At 41.1% G+C, this 15,849-nt stretch overlaps 1 protein-coding gene across 2 annotated transcripts; it reads left to right on the top strand.

The window, feature by feature from the left end:
* Positions 1 to 1,136: 1,136 nt before the first annotated feature.
* Positions 1,137 to 8,849, top strand: LOC111968128 (ATP-dependent RNA helicase SUPV3L1, mitochondrial). Of its 2 annotated transcripts, none has more exons than XM_023993691.2 (15): positions 1,137 to 1,624; positions 3,230 to 3,307; positions 3,438 to 3,545; positions 3,665 to 3,779; positions 4,117 to 4,285; positions 4,449 to 4,557; positions 4,736 to 4,813; positions 4,976 to 5,067; positions 5,227 to 5,407; positions 5,624 to 5,717; positions 6,146 to 6,365; positions 6,472 to 6,552; positions 6,676 to 6,852; positions 7,909 to 8,057; positions 8,248 to 8,849. In XM_023993691.2, the coding sequence occupies exons 1-15, from the start codon at positions 1,339 to 1,341 to the stop codon at positions 8,654 to 8,656; spliced, it is 2,346 nt and encodes a 781-aa protein (XP_023849459.1). In that variant the 5' UTR covers positions 1,137 to 1,338; the 3' UTR covers positions 8,657 to 8,849. The 2 variants fall into 2 exon arrangements, with proteins under 2 accessions (XP_023849459.1, XP_023849460.1); XM_023993692.2 differs by lacking the exon at positions 1,137 to 1,624 and adding an exon at positions 2,691 to 2,779.
* Positions 8,850 to 15,849: the final 7,000 nt, after the last annotated feature.

Genomic DNA, 15,849 nt, shown 5'->3' on the forward strand with positions numbered 1-15,849 from the left:
ATGTCCCAGTTATTCTGTAGCACATTGGGATGTGACACTTACTCATCAGCCTTAAGTGTCCTGCATGAGTCACCTCATTAGCTAGCTTTTGAGGTTGTGCGATTTACCTTTAAATGTCAATGGTCTGCATACTCACCAGACATGTCACCCACTGAGCATGTATGGGATGCTCTGGATTGACGTGTATGACAGCGTATTCCAGTTCCCGCCAATATCCAGCAACTTCGCACAGCCATTGAAGAGGAGTGGGACAACATTGCACAGGCCACAATCAACAACCTGATCAACTCTATGTGAAGGAGATGTGCTGTGCTGCAAATGGTCACACCAGATACTGACTGGTTTTCTGATCCACGCCCCTACCTTTTTTAAGTTACCTTTCAGAAACAGATCAATATCTATATTTCRAGTAATGTGAAATCCATATATTAGGGCCTAATGAATTTATTTCAATTGACTGGTTTCCTTATATGAACTGAAATTGTTGCACGTTGCGTTTATATTTATGTTCAGTATATTAGGGGTTTCAATCCTGGTCCTATGGACCTACAGGGATTTGCACATTTGGATTTTACCTGGTTATATGCATAAAAATTTTAACTATCACAAGAATATTGTTTTCCATTGATCTCACTCAAATGCTGAGTTATAGTAGGCATTTTAATTTCGTGCATTTGTGCATAACTAGAGCTGCTAACTCTCACGCATTAACCGTGAGACACATGCAATTGACATTGATCACGCAAACTCACGCTACACCTCTTATATCACGCTGAATCCCAGAAATGTGTTGTTTTTTTGTGTGCTTTATTTTCATGAATTGTGTTCAGGTATGAATATGAAGGCAGCACCTCCCCAAACGCGATCATAATTTATAACTAACATTTGTTTTCAGGTTTTTAGCAATGCGCACTTTAACCTTTGATCCGGCTTTGACCTTTTCAAGGGCCTTTTGATTTGTGAAATGTAGGCACCACAGACATGCCAGAGTATTATCAGTAGATATGTGCTCATATAGTACATATATAATTTCAACGTATAATCACGGTATTTTTATAGAAACAATTATGTTTTCTAATTAATTCAACGCATTTCCGGAATTACTATATATATTTTGACATATTGCTACAGGCATATTTTTGGACTCCAAAGCAAACAAGGGTCCTCCTGCACGTTGTATCACAGAATGAAGCCCATGTAGACAGTCTGCTACAATACTGTGAAAAGGCTTACCAGCAAAAGATTATGACACATTGCATAAAATGGGACATTGAAAAGTGTTTATTGACACACACCAGACAAGGCAACATAATCGCGGACTGTATCTAGCAACCAAGGATGTCAGTAAACCGCTGTATGTTGTTATTCTCAAGAGTACAGCACAGAATATGCGCCATATCTGTACGAAACAAAAACGCTCTGGTGGACAGTCCTTGTGGAAACTTTGGATCTACAACGTCATTGAATGACCCCTGGTCTGGTCTTCTGACCTCCAGACGAGGTGTTTATTCGAACAGCTCGTCACGATCACCAGACACCTCACTATTTGTGCCTCTCAACATCAAGAGTGATGTCGGCGATGGTTGGGCTGTGGGAGCTGAGCTCACGCAACCTTTGGACAGAAGTACTGTATTTTTAACACCTATATTGTTGCGCTATATGTTAATGTTGTTGATTGCCAATTAGACAGATGAGCTGTTAGTATAGCAGAAATTGACTTATTTTTGTCATTTAGTGCCAAGATGGCTGCGAGGTGGCTTCAATACAGCACCCCCTGTCTGTCTTCCAGGGTTATACACAATATTGGAAGATCATGTACCATTATGCTTGTTTACAATAAGCTGCACTGAGGTCAGAAGGCAATCACGTTTACATGAAGACACCGTGGAGCTGGCACGAGATATGGGTGGGAAAACGTACCTCAATGCAGAGATGGGATAGGCCATTGTACCTTTATCCACACTACAATCAAGAAGATTGACATACTGCTAGTTTCCCAGAAATCAACCCTTTTTGCCCTCATGCTAGTTAGCAGTAGCCACCGGGGCCATTTTGGAATGGCCGTGACAGCCAACCAACTCCTTTGTTCAATGCAACGTGCCATTCCATAATGGCTGCTGCTAACTAGTATGAGGATGAAAAGGACAGTTGTCTGGGAAAACTAGCAGTACTTATATCTTCTCGATGGAGCAGTGTGGATAAAGGTACAATTGAGTTCAGTGGCATATCCCATCCCTGCATTGAGGTATGTTTCCCAACCCATATCTAGCACCGGCTCCACACTGTCTTAATGAAGATCTGATAAAGATATTCTTTAAAAAATCTAATAGGGAGAGTCAACTAAATGTGTTAACCCTCCACCTCTCTCAAGCCAACTGGAGCACTGTACCAGGTGCTCTTAAATATCCTCAGTGCCAGCAAAGGTGAAACGCCTTCTGACTAAGGAGATGACAAGCCAGCACAGGTGTAACACATACTGACTAACGAGATGACAAGCCAGCACAGGTGTAACACATACTGACTAACGAGATGACAAGCCAGCACAGGTGTAACACATACTGACTAACGAGGTGACACCAATCGGTGCACCCAACCTGGTAACGTCCAACCTCGAAATCTAAATGGGAAAACCAAAACCTGTAACAATGTGATATGAAAGTAGAGGGATTTATGTTTCTAGAACTGTGCTGCAATTGAGAATGGTGTCATGTTTGGATGCAATATTTGTCTGGCTTCCAGAGCCAATTCGCCTTTAAGCAGAACATGTAAGGTCCTTTGGGTAAGAGTAACATTAGGCTTCTTTAGTCCAATATTGGGCTAAATGTAACGATGATTACTTTCCGACCCAAGTGCAGCTCAGTGTAAACAAGCGTAAAGGTAGAATCGGTATATTTGGGCAAGCCATGGCCTGCCCCAGTATCTGTCCATTAGAAATGTCAACAGTGAGTGTGATGTCCTCGACATCTCTAACGCACAGATACTGGGGCAGCCATGGCCCTGAGACATGGTGGCTGTATTCTAACGGTATACTATGTCTTACAGCCAGCCATGTCTCAGTGACAGCTCGCTATGAGTCTGAGACTTGTGAACGTTTGGTCACATTCCCTGTCAATATATATTTTGAAAAAGTTGTTTGCTGGGACTCTCTTCCTATAATGTTTATAGCTTCAAGAATAGGCCTGGTACATGGCTGTTTTATCAGTCATTACTATGTGGTTTCTCATAACAGGTGAACTTCTAAAAATACTGAATAAGTTCTACAAGAGGAATGAGATGCAAAAAATTGCTGCGGATCAAGGTCTCGATGGTGAGAACAACAATCATTTTCAACTAGTTGGCCTACTGGTATGGTACCCTCATCAAATATATGTTTAGTGATCATACTCTTCCAACCAAGCCTCATGGGCATACCAAAACATTCATCTCTATGTTGTTAGCTCGTCTCTTTCACCAAGCCTTCATCAGTTTTCGGAAGTATGTGCTGGAAATCTCTACACTCAGTGCAGACCTTCATATCATCCTCAATGATATATGCTGTGGAGCAGGTGAGTTCAACACTCTGCTTATGATGTAATGAATCAGGTGATTGAAAGCAACTGTGAGCTGGAACTGAGAACCCCTCACACCCTGTCAACTGATGAGTGTGTTTGCTTGTGTTCACCAGGCCACATAGATGACCTTTATCCTTACTTCATGAGACATGCAAAGCAGATTTTCCCAATGCTGGACTGCATGGAGGATCTACGAAAAATCAGTGATCTGCGTGTACCAGCTAATTGGTAAGTATCACACTTCATCTTCATGTGATCTCAACATTAAACATATTTTACAATAGTTTTTGTGGTTTTATTGTCACATACACGGGGATAGGTGCAGTGAAATGTGATGTTTTTGAAGGGTCAGCCATAGTAATGCGGTGCCCCAAGGGCAAATTAGGGTTAAGTGCCTTGCTCAAGTGCACAAAATCGACAGATTTTTCACCTTGTCGGCTCATGTATTTGAACCAGCGACCTTTCGGTTACTTGCCCAACGCTCAAGATATTTAAACATACAGCGCTGTGTTCACACAATACTCCACACAAGTGTCTTTCAGCCATGCACCTGAATGTTTCCCAGGTACCCTGAGGCTAGAGCTATCCAGAGGAAGGTGATATTCCATGCTGGTCCGACCAACAGTGGAAAGACCCATCATGCAATTCAGAGATACCTGGCTGCCAAGTCTGGTGTCTACTGTGGACCGCTGAAGCTGTTGGCTCACGAGATCTTTGAAAAGAGCAACACTGCTGTTAGTATGACCCCTCTTTCACTAGTAAACCTCCATAGAGAAGACATTAAGAAGGCTTTTTGTGTAGCTAATACCTTGAAACAGTTGAAGCAAAAATGTTTAATTTAATTCTCAGAGCACTATGTAGAAGGAGGACGTTAAATCAAAGTTTATTTCTCCCCAGGGCGTGCCATGTGATTTGGTGACAGGAGAAGAGAGAACATTTGTGGATGCGGAGAGACAAGCTGAGCATGTGGCCTGTACTATCGAGATGTGCAGTGTCACAACTCCATGTCAGTGTCTTATCTTACCTCTCAACTTAACCTCATGTACATGAAATATGTTTATTTTTATCACTTCAATGTAAGTATTGGGTTCATGTTCTGCTAGAGCTAGATATTTGTTGACATTGGTTATTACCTGCTGTGTTCACTAACACGTGAAACGTGTCTTCTTGCGTGTTCTGTCCAGATGAAGTAGCGGTTATTGATGAGATCCAGATGATTAGGGACATATCGAGGGGATGGGCCTGGACCAGGGCTCTTCTCGGTCAGTAACTTCACTGTGACCATTGGGACAAACTACAGACCATTGGAGTATTGTTATTGTATAGAAATTACCAGCTATTTACTAGGTCAATAACAATATTGTACAATTATAATTTCACAGTAATAACTAATGGATTATTTGTTTTTCTCTGTTTGGGAATAGGTTTGTGTGCTGAGGAGATCCATGTGTGCGGAGAGCCTGCTGCGATTAACTTTGTCACAGAGCTCATGTACACAACAGGTGAAGAGGTGGAGGTGAGTCTGGCCAGTTGTCTTCTAATGAGACTGTCAGTCATTTGGGGTAGAAGCCTGCTTGTCATTTACATGATTCTGCTGAGTATCAATTAAAAACTGGGACTTCTAGTGTTAAAAAAAGAAAAGCCAAGTGTCTTACAGTTGACATTCTACTGGCAGGTTCGTAACTACAAGAGGCTCACTCCGTGCTCAATTCTGGACCGTGCTGTGGAGTCTCTGGATAACCTGAGATCAGGCGACTGCATCGTCTGCTTCAGCAAAAACGATATTTACTCCATCAGTAGGCAGATCGAGATCCGAGGCCTGGAGTGTGCAGTCATCTATGGAAGCCTTCCACCCGGTAAGGCTTTCCGCTGTTCTTAGATGTCCACAGAGCACAGTGATTGAGGTGATGGAGATTTAGAATGGTGTGAAAAATGTAAAATATGGACATTCAACTTGTTCGGGTGCTGTACAGAAAAACTAAATGGCTGATATACTCCCGCTGTGACATCACACAATCCTTGAGGTGTAATAGTGTGTAACATTAAAGCACTGTCAATCATCTGCTCAACAGGGACCAAGCTATCTCAAGCAAAGAAGTTCAATGACCCAGAGGACCCATGTAAGATCCTGGTTGCAACGGATGCCATCGGGATGGGACTAAACCTGTGAGTTGAGCATTGAAGCTGATCTTGTTGGCTTATTGTTTTAATTGACCTCTGACAATCCATATTATGTTTGAAGTACATTGTTCTACACATTGTCATAAAACTACTAAACAGAAAAAAAACTACACATTTCTTGCATGATTAGTTGATTTCAGTTTGTTGTAGTTGCAATGCACGAAATGTACAACTTGTATTGTATTATAGGTTTAAAAAGGCTTCCGACATTTGTAATTTTTACTTTGAATTTTCATGTATTTTTCCTTTACCAAAAAATCTATCAACCCCTACAAAAATGTCCGTTAATTACAGTCCACGTAATAATTTACATTTCCTCTTGCTGCAGGCTTATTTTGCTGCTGTAGCAAACTGGCTCAAATTAAGATCCGACAGCTGTATAAGCTCTGTCTACCATGCCCCTCCCACATTAGGAGTATCAAGAGAATCATCTTCAACTCCTTGGTCAAACCCAACATCAATGAGAAGGGTGAGAAGGAGCTGGACACCATCTCCACGTCTCAGGCTCTCCAGATCGCCGGGCGGGCCGGACGCTTCAGCTCCATCTTTAAAGAGGGCGAGGTCACCACCATGCACCGTGACGACCTGCCTATCCTCAAGGAGATACTCAGCAGGACCGTCCACGCCATCGAGGTGAGGAATATGGACCTCCTGTGTGTGGTATATCTGACTATTTAATATCCTTCATTTTATTTAATGACAATGAAGTATGATATTATGTTAATTTTTTGAATCCTAGATAGCTGGGCTGCACCCTACAGCAGAGCAGATTGAAATGTTTGCCTACCACTTACCAGATGCCACCTTGTCCAATCTGATAGTAAGTAACTTTACTTCAATACAAATTACTCTGTAATGAGAATTAAGATTTACTGTTAAATTCACAGATTAGTATAGAATTATGTGTTAATTTAAAAGTAACCCTTTTTCTTTCTATCCCCAGGATATTTTTGTGAGCCTCTCGCAAGTTGATGGTATGTACTTTGTGTGCAACATCGATGACTTCAAGTTCCTGGCTGACATGATCCAGCACATTCCCCTCAACCTGCGCTCTCGATATGTGTTCTGCACTGCGCCCATCAACAAGAAGCAGCCCTTTGTGTGCACCTCCTTCCTGAAGGTAGGAGCAGAGACCTCTTTACAGCAGAATCATCCCCATTCCATTAGCAACACTGGTTAGAACGTCTGGGCCCGCATTCACATTGTAGGAATGGTCATATACGGTATCGCCTTTTTAGGCCATTATCAACCCTTTACACTCGTCCCCGTATACAGGTTGAACATGGCAGATCTGGACACTGATAAGTGCCCTAAATTGGAACGCATTGGCTGTACAGTAACATGCTATTTATAATGGACTTTTTTGGGATTGCTTAAACAACAACAGTAATTGTGTAAAGGTGGGGATGCAGGGCTGTGTTCCAAACAAACAACCACAAATGTGTTTGCTTCAGTTCCTCAACGGCAAAGCTAGGAGAGATCAAAAAAGCACCTTATAGTTGAAGGCTCTTTCCTTGAGTTATAAAAGTACATTTAAATTCCGGATGAACTGTGCCCAGTCTGGAGAGGTGTGTGTCCACTTGGAGACACCAGTTAGACCTCACGCTCAAACTCTTGTAATGATTTTGTCTTATATTGCACCTACCCCAAAATTGTCATGGATATTGTTGTTATGTAACTCCATGTATCCAGCATATTTTCAGATTTCATTATCAAATGTGGCAAAAAGTACAGTAAAGTACAGGGGGAACCTGACTCTAGATCAGCACTCCTCCTCTGAGACACTTTGTGAATACGGGCTCTAACCTCTGAATTGTCCTGTCATTCAGTGATGGGTCTACTGTTTGGAATATAGAATTTGTCATGGGAAGCACACATCCTTGCATGAGTCACTCCATTGGTTCATATTCTGGCATGATCAGTATGTTGCCAGTTTGCCTCTGATATGAGCCGTCTTCCGGTCGTACAGTAACTATAGCAACATTGATAAGCTTTTGTTAGTTGTTGGGCTTTAAGGAACATGACATCAGTGTTGTTACGGCAGCAGTATTGATAAGATCTATTGTGGGTTGGGTGAAACATTACGGCGACTATGGTCTAAAGGTAATCCTATGGTAATTGGGTCTGGATGATGAGACACTGAGTGTTTGTGAGGTGACGCTCTCGCCGTCTCCAGTTTGCCAGACAGTTCAGCAGAGATGAGCCTCTGACCTTTGACTGGGTGTGTCGGCTCGTTAGCTGGCCCCTGGTTCCACCGAAGAACATCAAGGACCTGGTGCACCTGGAGGCTGTCCATGATGTGCTAGACCTCTACCTCTGGCTCAGGTGATCCCGTCTCTCACCACTCTACCTTACCAAAACCATTCACCAATCAAAATGACCAAGTGTTCTTGTTGTGCTAAAGGTCATCACAGTATTTAGTAACACAATGTGCCTAATGAGGTCATTGGTTGTCTTTATTGCAATTATTCTCAATCAGATATTAATAATACTCTCTTTATGACTTTCTCTCCAGCTACCGCTTCATGGACATGTTCCCAGATGCCAATCACGTCCGAGAGATCCAGCAGGAGCTGGACAGCATCATCCAGTTGGGCGTGCGCAACATCACACGGCTTATCCGAGCAACGGAGACCAGCGCCACCCCTGGGACAGACCCCCTCTCCAACCAGAGGAGGCCGGGGCCCAGCCCAGTATCCCCAAGGAAGGTTCGAGGAGCTCCCAAGGCCCAGGACAGTGGAATAGAGGCTGGGCAGCTGGACAAGTCCCTAGGCTCCCGCCTAGTGCAGGAGGGCTTACTGACTCCCGACCTCCTAAGGCAATTGCAGAAGGAGTGGTCCAAGGAGCACCGTCAAGAGGAAGGAGGAGTCAAACTGGTTGCGGAAACTTTGAATAATAAAATTAAAGGGAGGAAGAAAAAGTGACCGCTCTAGTCTCTGACTTAGTTGTTGTGAAAAACAGGACCTGTTCCCTGTTATTTTGACGGGACTTCATACCAGTCTGTATTATGCAGCTGTTGACCAATTGGACTGTGTGTGTCCCAGCTCCTGTCTATAACTGCTCAAAAACAGTAATTTTGTGGGCCATAGGGTAAATAAATATCTTATTACAAAGTCATTTTGTAGTCTTATTTTATTTTTATCACTTAAAGTAAAATGGTTGACTGCATCACGTAGATAGTCCGTCTCATGCAGCAAGCAATGACTCATTTTTACACTGAGGTAACATTCCTTGAGCAATTTGTGCCCATCCTATGCTTGGGCTAGACTACTGTAACATAAACTTAAATGTTTTATGAGACATCGTCTCTTGCACTTTACACCACTAATTATATTCTCCTATGTATGATTTGCGAAACTGACAGTATATGTGATTGATAAAATAAAAGTAACATTTTTCTTTTGACAAGGTTTTTGTATTTATTTTATGTGAGACAAATCTCAAATTCTTTATTTTACTCGTAACGACAATGTAAACATGTCCTCAAGCTTTATAACAAATGGTTATAAAATGTCATGTCGGTGATTTTCTTGCCTTATGACACTGATTATAATGTCTTTATAATGAACACTTCATACCACATGATAAAGGTTATGTGACACTTAGAACGCAGCACAAGGTCTCAGCATGGTCTAAGTGTTCTTTCTGAACTGGGATTAGTTTTAGCCACTTTCAAAACCCAAGAGCCACTGGGAGTGTGAATGGAGACACAATTTCATTATTTCCTAATTTGTTACAAAACAATCACATTTGTGAACTGCTTGAAGCTGTTATTTGAGAGAGGGGATATGTTTCAACCTTCTGAATTGTTAGAAATTAAAGCGGTGAGCACTCTGATACTGTGACTGAAATGACCCTGGATCCTCCAACCAAGGTCCTAGGAAAAACATGGGCTTGATACCGTATATAGATCTAGGCTTCCATTTCTGTTGTTGAACCCATTATTTTCTTTTGAATTGGACACAGTTAAAAGGTCCCATGGTTCCAAAGGAAAGTGCTCTTTGGAATAGAGCCAAGGCATTGCTAGGAGTAGTGAGAGAGAAAGACTAGAGCTAGGCTACTCATTACTGAGCCAATGGAGGGGCCATGGATTAGGAAAACAACTAGTTGAGGAAGAAAAACACTCATACAACACTCACATTGTAGCTGAGGGGACACAGAGCCACAAGCTCAAGGACTAAAACAGTTTCCTCTCGAAGTTTATGAGATTGTTCTGATTAAGGTTGTATTGCTTTGAGAAGACACAGTTGTAGTTGCAGGATAGAATTTACAGGTAACAGAAGTGAACATGTTTGCTGTGCACTTGTTCTCTTTCCATTCCTCCAAGCCTCAGGAGGACCAAATCAAGAATGTGACACATTTCTGATGTGTGAAGGATCGTATTTGATCAGAAACCTTTTTTTTTGTTGGTTATATGTACATACTGTAAGTAGCCTAGTTGCTATAGAAATACGGATGTTGGCGACACAAAACATGTAAATTGTGTGCCATACATTTACTGTACAGGATTACATTTTTGTCATTTGTATGGATGCTTTGATTTATGTACGTTGGAAGCAAAGTAAACAATCATAGTCATTTCCCCCAAGTTTGTTTGTGACAAACAACATAAAGGATGGTTAACTATTTCTAGAGGGAGATTTTCTTGGCAAAAATGTTAATGTTAGTTTCCAAATAGTTCATAGCAGGATTTAGTGCAGTTTACAGGATCACTGTCATTTTATTTCATTCATACCTGCATGTGAAATACCTATTTGAGACAGATTAAGCCTTTCTATGAGGAGGCCCTTCATTCAGGGATGAAACCCTGGCTGTCGTGGTTGCTTAATGTGGCTACATTTATTTCACACTGTTGCTTGAGGATTGCTTAACCTTGTTGCATTATTCGTTTCCACGGAGACACAGTTAAGATTGTGAGGAAAAGGGGGACCTTGTCCTCTGAAACCATGTTTATTGGAATGGGATTTGTAATCACACAGTCTAACATGTTTACTGATATATGTAGAGGGCATACAATACATACACTAGCGTTCAAAAGTTTGGGGTCACTTATAAATGTCCTTGTTTTTGAAAGAATACTCGCCTCCCGCTTGGTTTCACCTTCTCCTTCCCCTGCAGACAGTCAGGAATCGATAAGGTAAAAGTAGAATCGTCATGATAAAGATCAGCAACCTTAATGCCAAAGAATGGCAGTTATTTCAATGCCCTGTCTGCTTAATCAGGGTAAGACATTCCATTATTTTTCGAGTATGTAACCGCTCTCCATTGTAATACTTCCTTCCTTAGGGAAGTTTGGTTAGCTGGACCAAAGGGTTCAAAGCCACAGACGGTGAAGGAAGTGATGTGGTGGAAATGCTGCGAGAAGCTTATAAGAACAAGGAATGTGAGTGAAATGGAACAAGCCCTACTGTGCTCTGTAATAGCTAGTCTGGATGGAAATAACTATACTATCGGCAATTATAAAGGTATCCATAGGCCAAATGTAATATTTTGTTTCCTGTAGCAATTTGATCTGGATATTCTTGCTGTGGTGAATGACACAGCGTGCACAATGATGTGTTCATATGAAGACCCCAAGTGTGAGATAGGACTCATTGCTGGTATGTAGGGCCTAGCTATTCTCAGCCCTGGTGATTTTATATTGCACTACACTAACAAAACAGTGAGATGTGTATGATCTCAGAGTGAAATGCTGCCCCCTAGGGACGAGGAGTAACGTGTGTTACATGGAGGAAATGAGAAACATGGAGATGGTGGAGTGGGACAAGGGACGGACGTGTGTGAACACAGAGTGGGTCGGTTTAGGGGAGAATGACTCCCTAGAGGACATCTGGACCAGGTTTGACAGAGAAGTAGATGAGGGGTCATTGAACAACGGCAAACAAAGGCAAGTTGTTAATATCCAGATCAGACTGACCACTGTATCACTAGAGCAGGGTTTCTAAAACTATGGGTTCAGGACCCAAAGTGGGCCCTGGGCATGTGAGAGGTGGGTCGCGAGTTATTCTTCATTTGGGTTGTTGGAGGACGATTTAGGTCACGGGACGAAGGTCAATTTCTCATTTGAGTCTCGCGCTGAAAAGGTTTAAGAGCCCCTGATGTAGAGGACACCCTGGTACCAGATCTGACTGAACACTTCATGCACCAAAATGATTTTATAATAATCATTTTATAACAACAATAATAATAATAATATATCATAACTTTCTGTGCTACTAGAGGACACCCTGCTGCCAGGGATTGTCATTCAATTAGTTTCTTATCCATAGTTCAGTCTAAATCTAATACAAGTGAGTTATTCAACCATGTTAAAGAGAGATACATTATGCTTATGGGAATTTTCCCTAACCCATAATCATTTAAAAAGGCTTGATTCAAATTCTGCATGACAATGTCCCCATATTAGTAAATAAAAAGGTCTAGACTATTGCCCTGGCAATACAGTGAAATATTGAACAATTTAAGCTTTTTTTGCATGTCTAATTCATGTCATTTCCTGTTCCCCCAGGTTTGAGAAGATGACCAGCGGTATGTACTAGCGACTTTTAGGACAGCCAATAGCTACTTTCCTTACTAAGGAGTTGGAAACACTGCCTCCCCGTTTTGTTCTGTTTGCTGCTTCAGTTTGGTTACTTTGGTTCTGAGTCTTCCAAAAATGTCTAAGAAACCTACCTATTCACAAAGTATCTTGATGAATCCCACAACACACCCTCAACCCTACCCCCTGCGTTTCTTTCATTAACATATTTACTAATGACCTGCCACTGGCTCTGAATAAAGCCTGTGGATGACTCAACACAATGCATGTCTGCTACTATAGCAAGTGAAATCAATGCAACACTTAACAAAGAGCTGCAGTCAGTTTCAGAATGGGTGGCAAGAAATAAGTTAGTCCTAAATATTTCCAAAACTAAAAGCATTGTATTTGAGACAAATCATTCACTTAACAATAAACCGCAACTAAAACTTGTAATTAATAATGTGGAAATTTAGCAAGTTGAGGTGAGTAAACTGTATTTTCTTACTAGCATAGACTTTGCTGCTTTATTGAGGAAAGATGACTAACTATGACTGTGATTTGTGGTTGTCCCACCTAGCTACCTTAAAATGAATGCACTAACTGTAAGTCGTTTTGGATAAAAGCATCTGCTGAAGGACTAAAATGTAAAATGTAGTGAATACACCCCAGGCGTACAAGAATATCAAGTGTGAGACTCCTCTATCTCCCCCCAGTGACCGCTTGGCGCTACTGCAGGTGAGGTCCATTCTGCTGCAGCTGCGTCTGGACAGCATACGTGATGACAGCGTCATCGTCAAGGTGGTGTGGTCCATTTTATATTTTTCTTAACAACAAATCAATACAGGAAGTACAAGTGCGAACACAAGTATATATAAATAATATACAAAGGACAATTGGGCTAGGGGGTACAATATCACGTTACATAAGGACCTTAAGGGACATATATATACATATATTATAATTCTAACAGCTTTTTTGTTAGTAGAGTATTTAATTGTCTTAAAATATAGTTCCATTTCTTTTTGTAAGGTAAAAAATGTGGTGTTTTTTTGTAAATTTACATTCGTGGATATGAAATTTGGCCAAAAGAAAAATGAAATGAATTACATAAAATTGTTTCATCTTATTTCTATTGTAGGTAAATAATCGAAGCAGTACATCTCTCCACAATAGTATAAAATCTTCATAAATGTGTTCAATTATAAATCTACTGATGTCTTGCCACAGTTTCCTTACATGAATACAATGCCAAAAAAGATGCAACACTGTTTCTGGGTGGTCATTACAAAAGGTACAATTTGAGTTTGTTTTCCTTAAACTTCTTCATATAGTGGTTGGCAGGATAATATTTATGAACAATTTTAAAGGAAACTTCCTTAATTTTGTTAACAAGTAGGTATGTGTGTGGCAACATCCAAACTTTTTCCCAACAGATATTATCAATAAATCCATTCCAATAAGGCATGACATAAGGTATACATCCTGCTGAAACAAGGTTCATATCGCTCTGTTGTTGAATGGACCAAAAGAGAAACAAATCTTTCCTACTGATGAGTCAACAGGGTCAACGGAAGGTAGGCTATGAGGGTCAGGTCTTGACACGTTCCTGAATAATAAAGCAACACCTGAGGGAATGGCATCTAAAACAATTGCAAAATCTTTAGGTGTTACGGGGACCTTGTAAAGTGATAAGAATTCCTTATAACTAAGTAAAAAAAACCTCTGCATTTACCAGTTGACTCACCAATAGGATATTATTTCAGAACCAATATTCTAAAACCAAATAAGTATTTTTATACAGTATATCACGATTATTCCATATATAATATCTGTGTGGAGAAAAATTATGCTTATAAATTAAGGACCATGACAAGAAAACCAGCCGATGAAAAGCAGAAAGTTTCACTGGAACTTTGTCAATATTATAATTGCAAACCAACATGAAGTTAAGGCCACCAAAAGTAGAGAAGACATGATGAGGAATACAATTCCAGATAGAAGTGGGTCTTCTTAGGAATTGTTTTATCCAATTGATCTTAAAAAGTAGTAAAGTAGTAAAGTCCAGAAAATTCAGCCCACCATTCTCATAAGTGTTCATTACAACAGTTTTCCTAATGTAATGGGTACGGTTTCTCCACAGAAAGTTGAAAAGCATCTGGTCTATCTCCTTGCTTATTTTACTGTCAAGATATAAAGATAGAGCGCCATATGTTAGTCTAGAGATACCTTCGGCCTTGGTTATTAGGACTCTTCCTTTTAAAGATAAGTCCCTCTGTAGCCAGAGAAGCTTCTAGACTTCTGAACCTTTGTAATGGTTATGCCTAAATATGTACAGTTGAATTCAAAAGTTTACATACACCTTAGCCAAATACATTTAAACAGTTTTTAACAATTCCTGACATTTAATCCTCGTAAAAATTCCCTGTCTTAGGTCAGTTAGGATCACCGTTTATTTTAAGAATGTGAAATGTCAGAATAATAGTAGAGAGAGTGATTTATTTCAGCTTTTATTTCTTTCATCACATTCCCAGTGGGTCAGAAGTTTACATACACTCAATTAGTATTTGGTAGCATTGCTTTTAAATTGTTTAACTTGGGTCAAAAATTTCAGGTAGCCTTCCACTAGCTTCCCACAATAAGTTGGGTGAATTTTGGCCCATTCCTCCTGACAGAGCTGGTGTAACTGAGTCAGGTTTGTAGGCCTCCTTGCTCGCACACGCTTTTTCAGTTCTGTCCAAACATTTTCTATAGGATTGAGGTCAGGGCTTTGTGATGGCCACTCCAATACCTTGACTTTGTTGTCCTTAAGCCATTTTGCCACAACTTTGGAAGTATGCTTGGGGTCATTGTCCACTTTGAAGACCCATTTGCGACCAAGCTTTAACTTCCTGACTGATGTCTTGAGATGTTGCTTCAATATATCCACAAAATTTTCCCCTCCTCATGATGCCATCTATTTTTTGAAGGGCACTAGGCCCTCCTGCAGCAAAGCACCCCCACAACATGATGCTGCCACCTCCGTGCTTCACGGTTGGGATGGTGTTCTTCGGCTTGCAAGGCTCCCCCTTTTCCTCCAAACATAACGATGGTCACTATGGCCAAACAGTTCTATTTTTGTTTCATCAGACTAGAGGACATTTCTCGGAAAAGTACGATCTTTGTCACCATGTGCAGTTGCACACCGTAGTCTGGCTTTTCTATGGCGGTTTTGGAGCAGTGGCTTCTTCCTTGCTGAGCGGCCTTTGAGGTTATTTCGATATAGGACTTGTTTAACTGTGGATATAGATACTTTTGTACCTGTTTCCTCCAGCATCTTCACAAGGTCCTTTGCTGTTGTTCTGGGATTGATTTGCACTTTTTTTGCACCAAAGTACGTTCATCTCGAGGAGACAAAATGCATCTCCTTCCTGAGCGGTATGACGGCTGCGTGGTCCCATGGTGTTTATACATGCGTACTATTGTTTGTACAGATGAACGTGGTACCTTCAGGCGTTTGGAAAAATTGCTCCCAAGGATGAACCTGTTACGATGAGCGAAGGGGGAGAACCCATGAGCGGACCCACACAATCACACCATGTGAGTGAGTGAGAGAGAGAG

Source organism: Salvelinus sp. IW2-2015, linkage group LG8 (genome assembly GCF_002910315.2).
Source record: "Salvelinus sp. IW2-2015 linkage group LG8, ASM291031v2, whole genome shotgun sequence".
Taxonomy (NCBI): domain Eukaryota; kingdom Metazoa; phylum Chordata; class Actinopteri; order Salmoniformes; family Salmonidae; genus Salvelinus; species Salvelinus sp. IW2-2015.

What these genes read in the sequence shown, in the direction of transcription:
- LOC111968128 (XM_023993691.2), top strand. Translation starts at nt 1,339, where the DNA reads ATGTCAGTAAACCGCTGTATGTTGTTATTCTCAAGAGTACAGCACAGA. An exon ending in CACGCAACCTTTGGACAGAA is followed by an intron (nt 1,625 to 3,229) that starts GTACTGTATTTT and finishes TTCTCATAACAG; the next exon opens with GTGAACTTCTAAAAATACTG. An exon ending in GTGCAGTGTCACAACTCCAT is followed by an intron (nt 4,558 to 4,735) that starts GTCAGTGTCTTA and finishes TGTTCTGTCCAG; the next exon opens with ATGAAGTAGCGGTTATTGAT.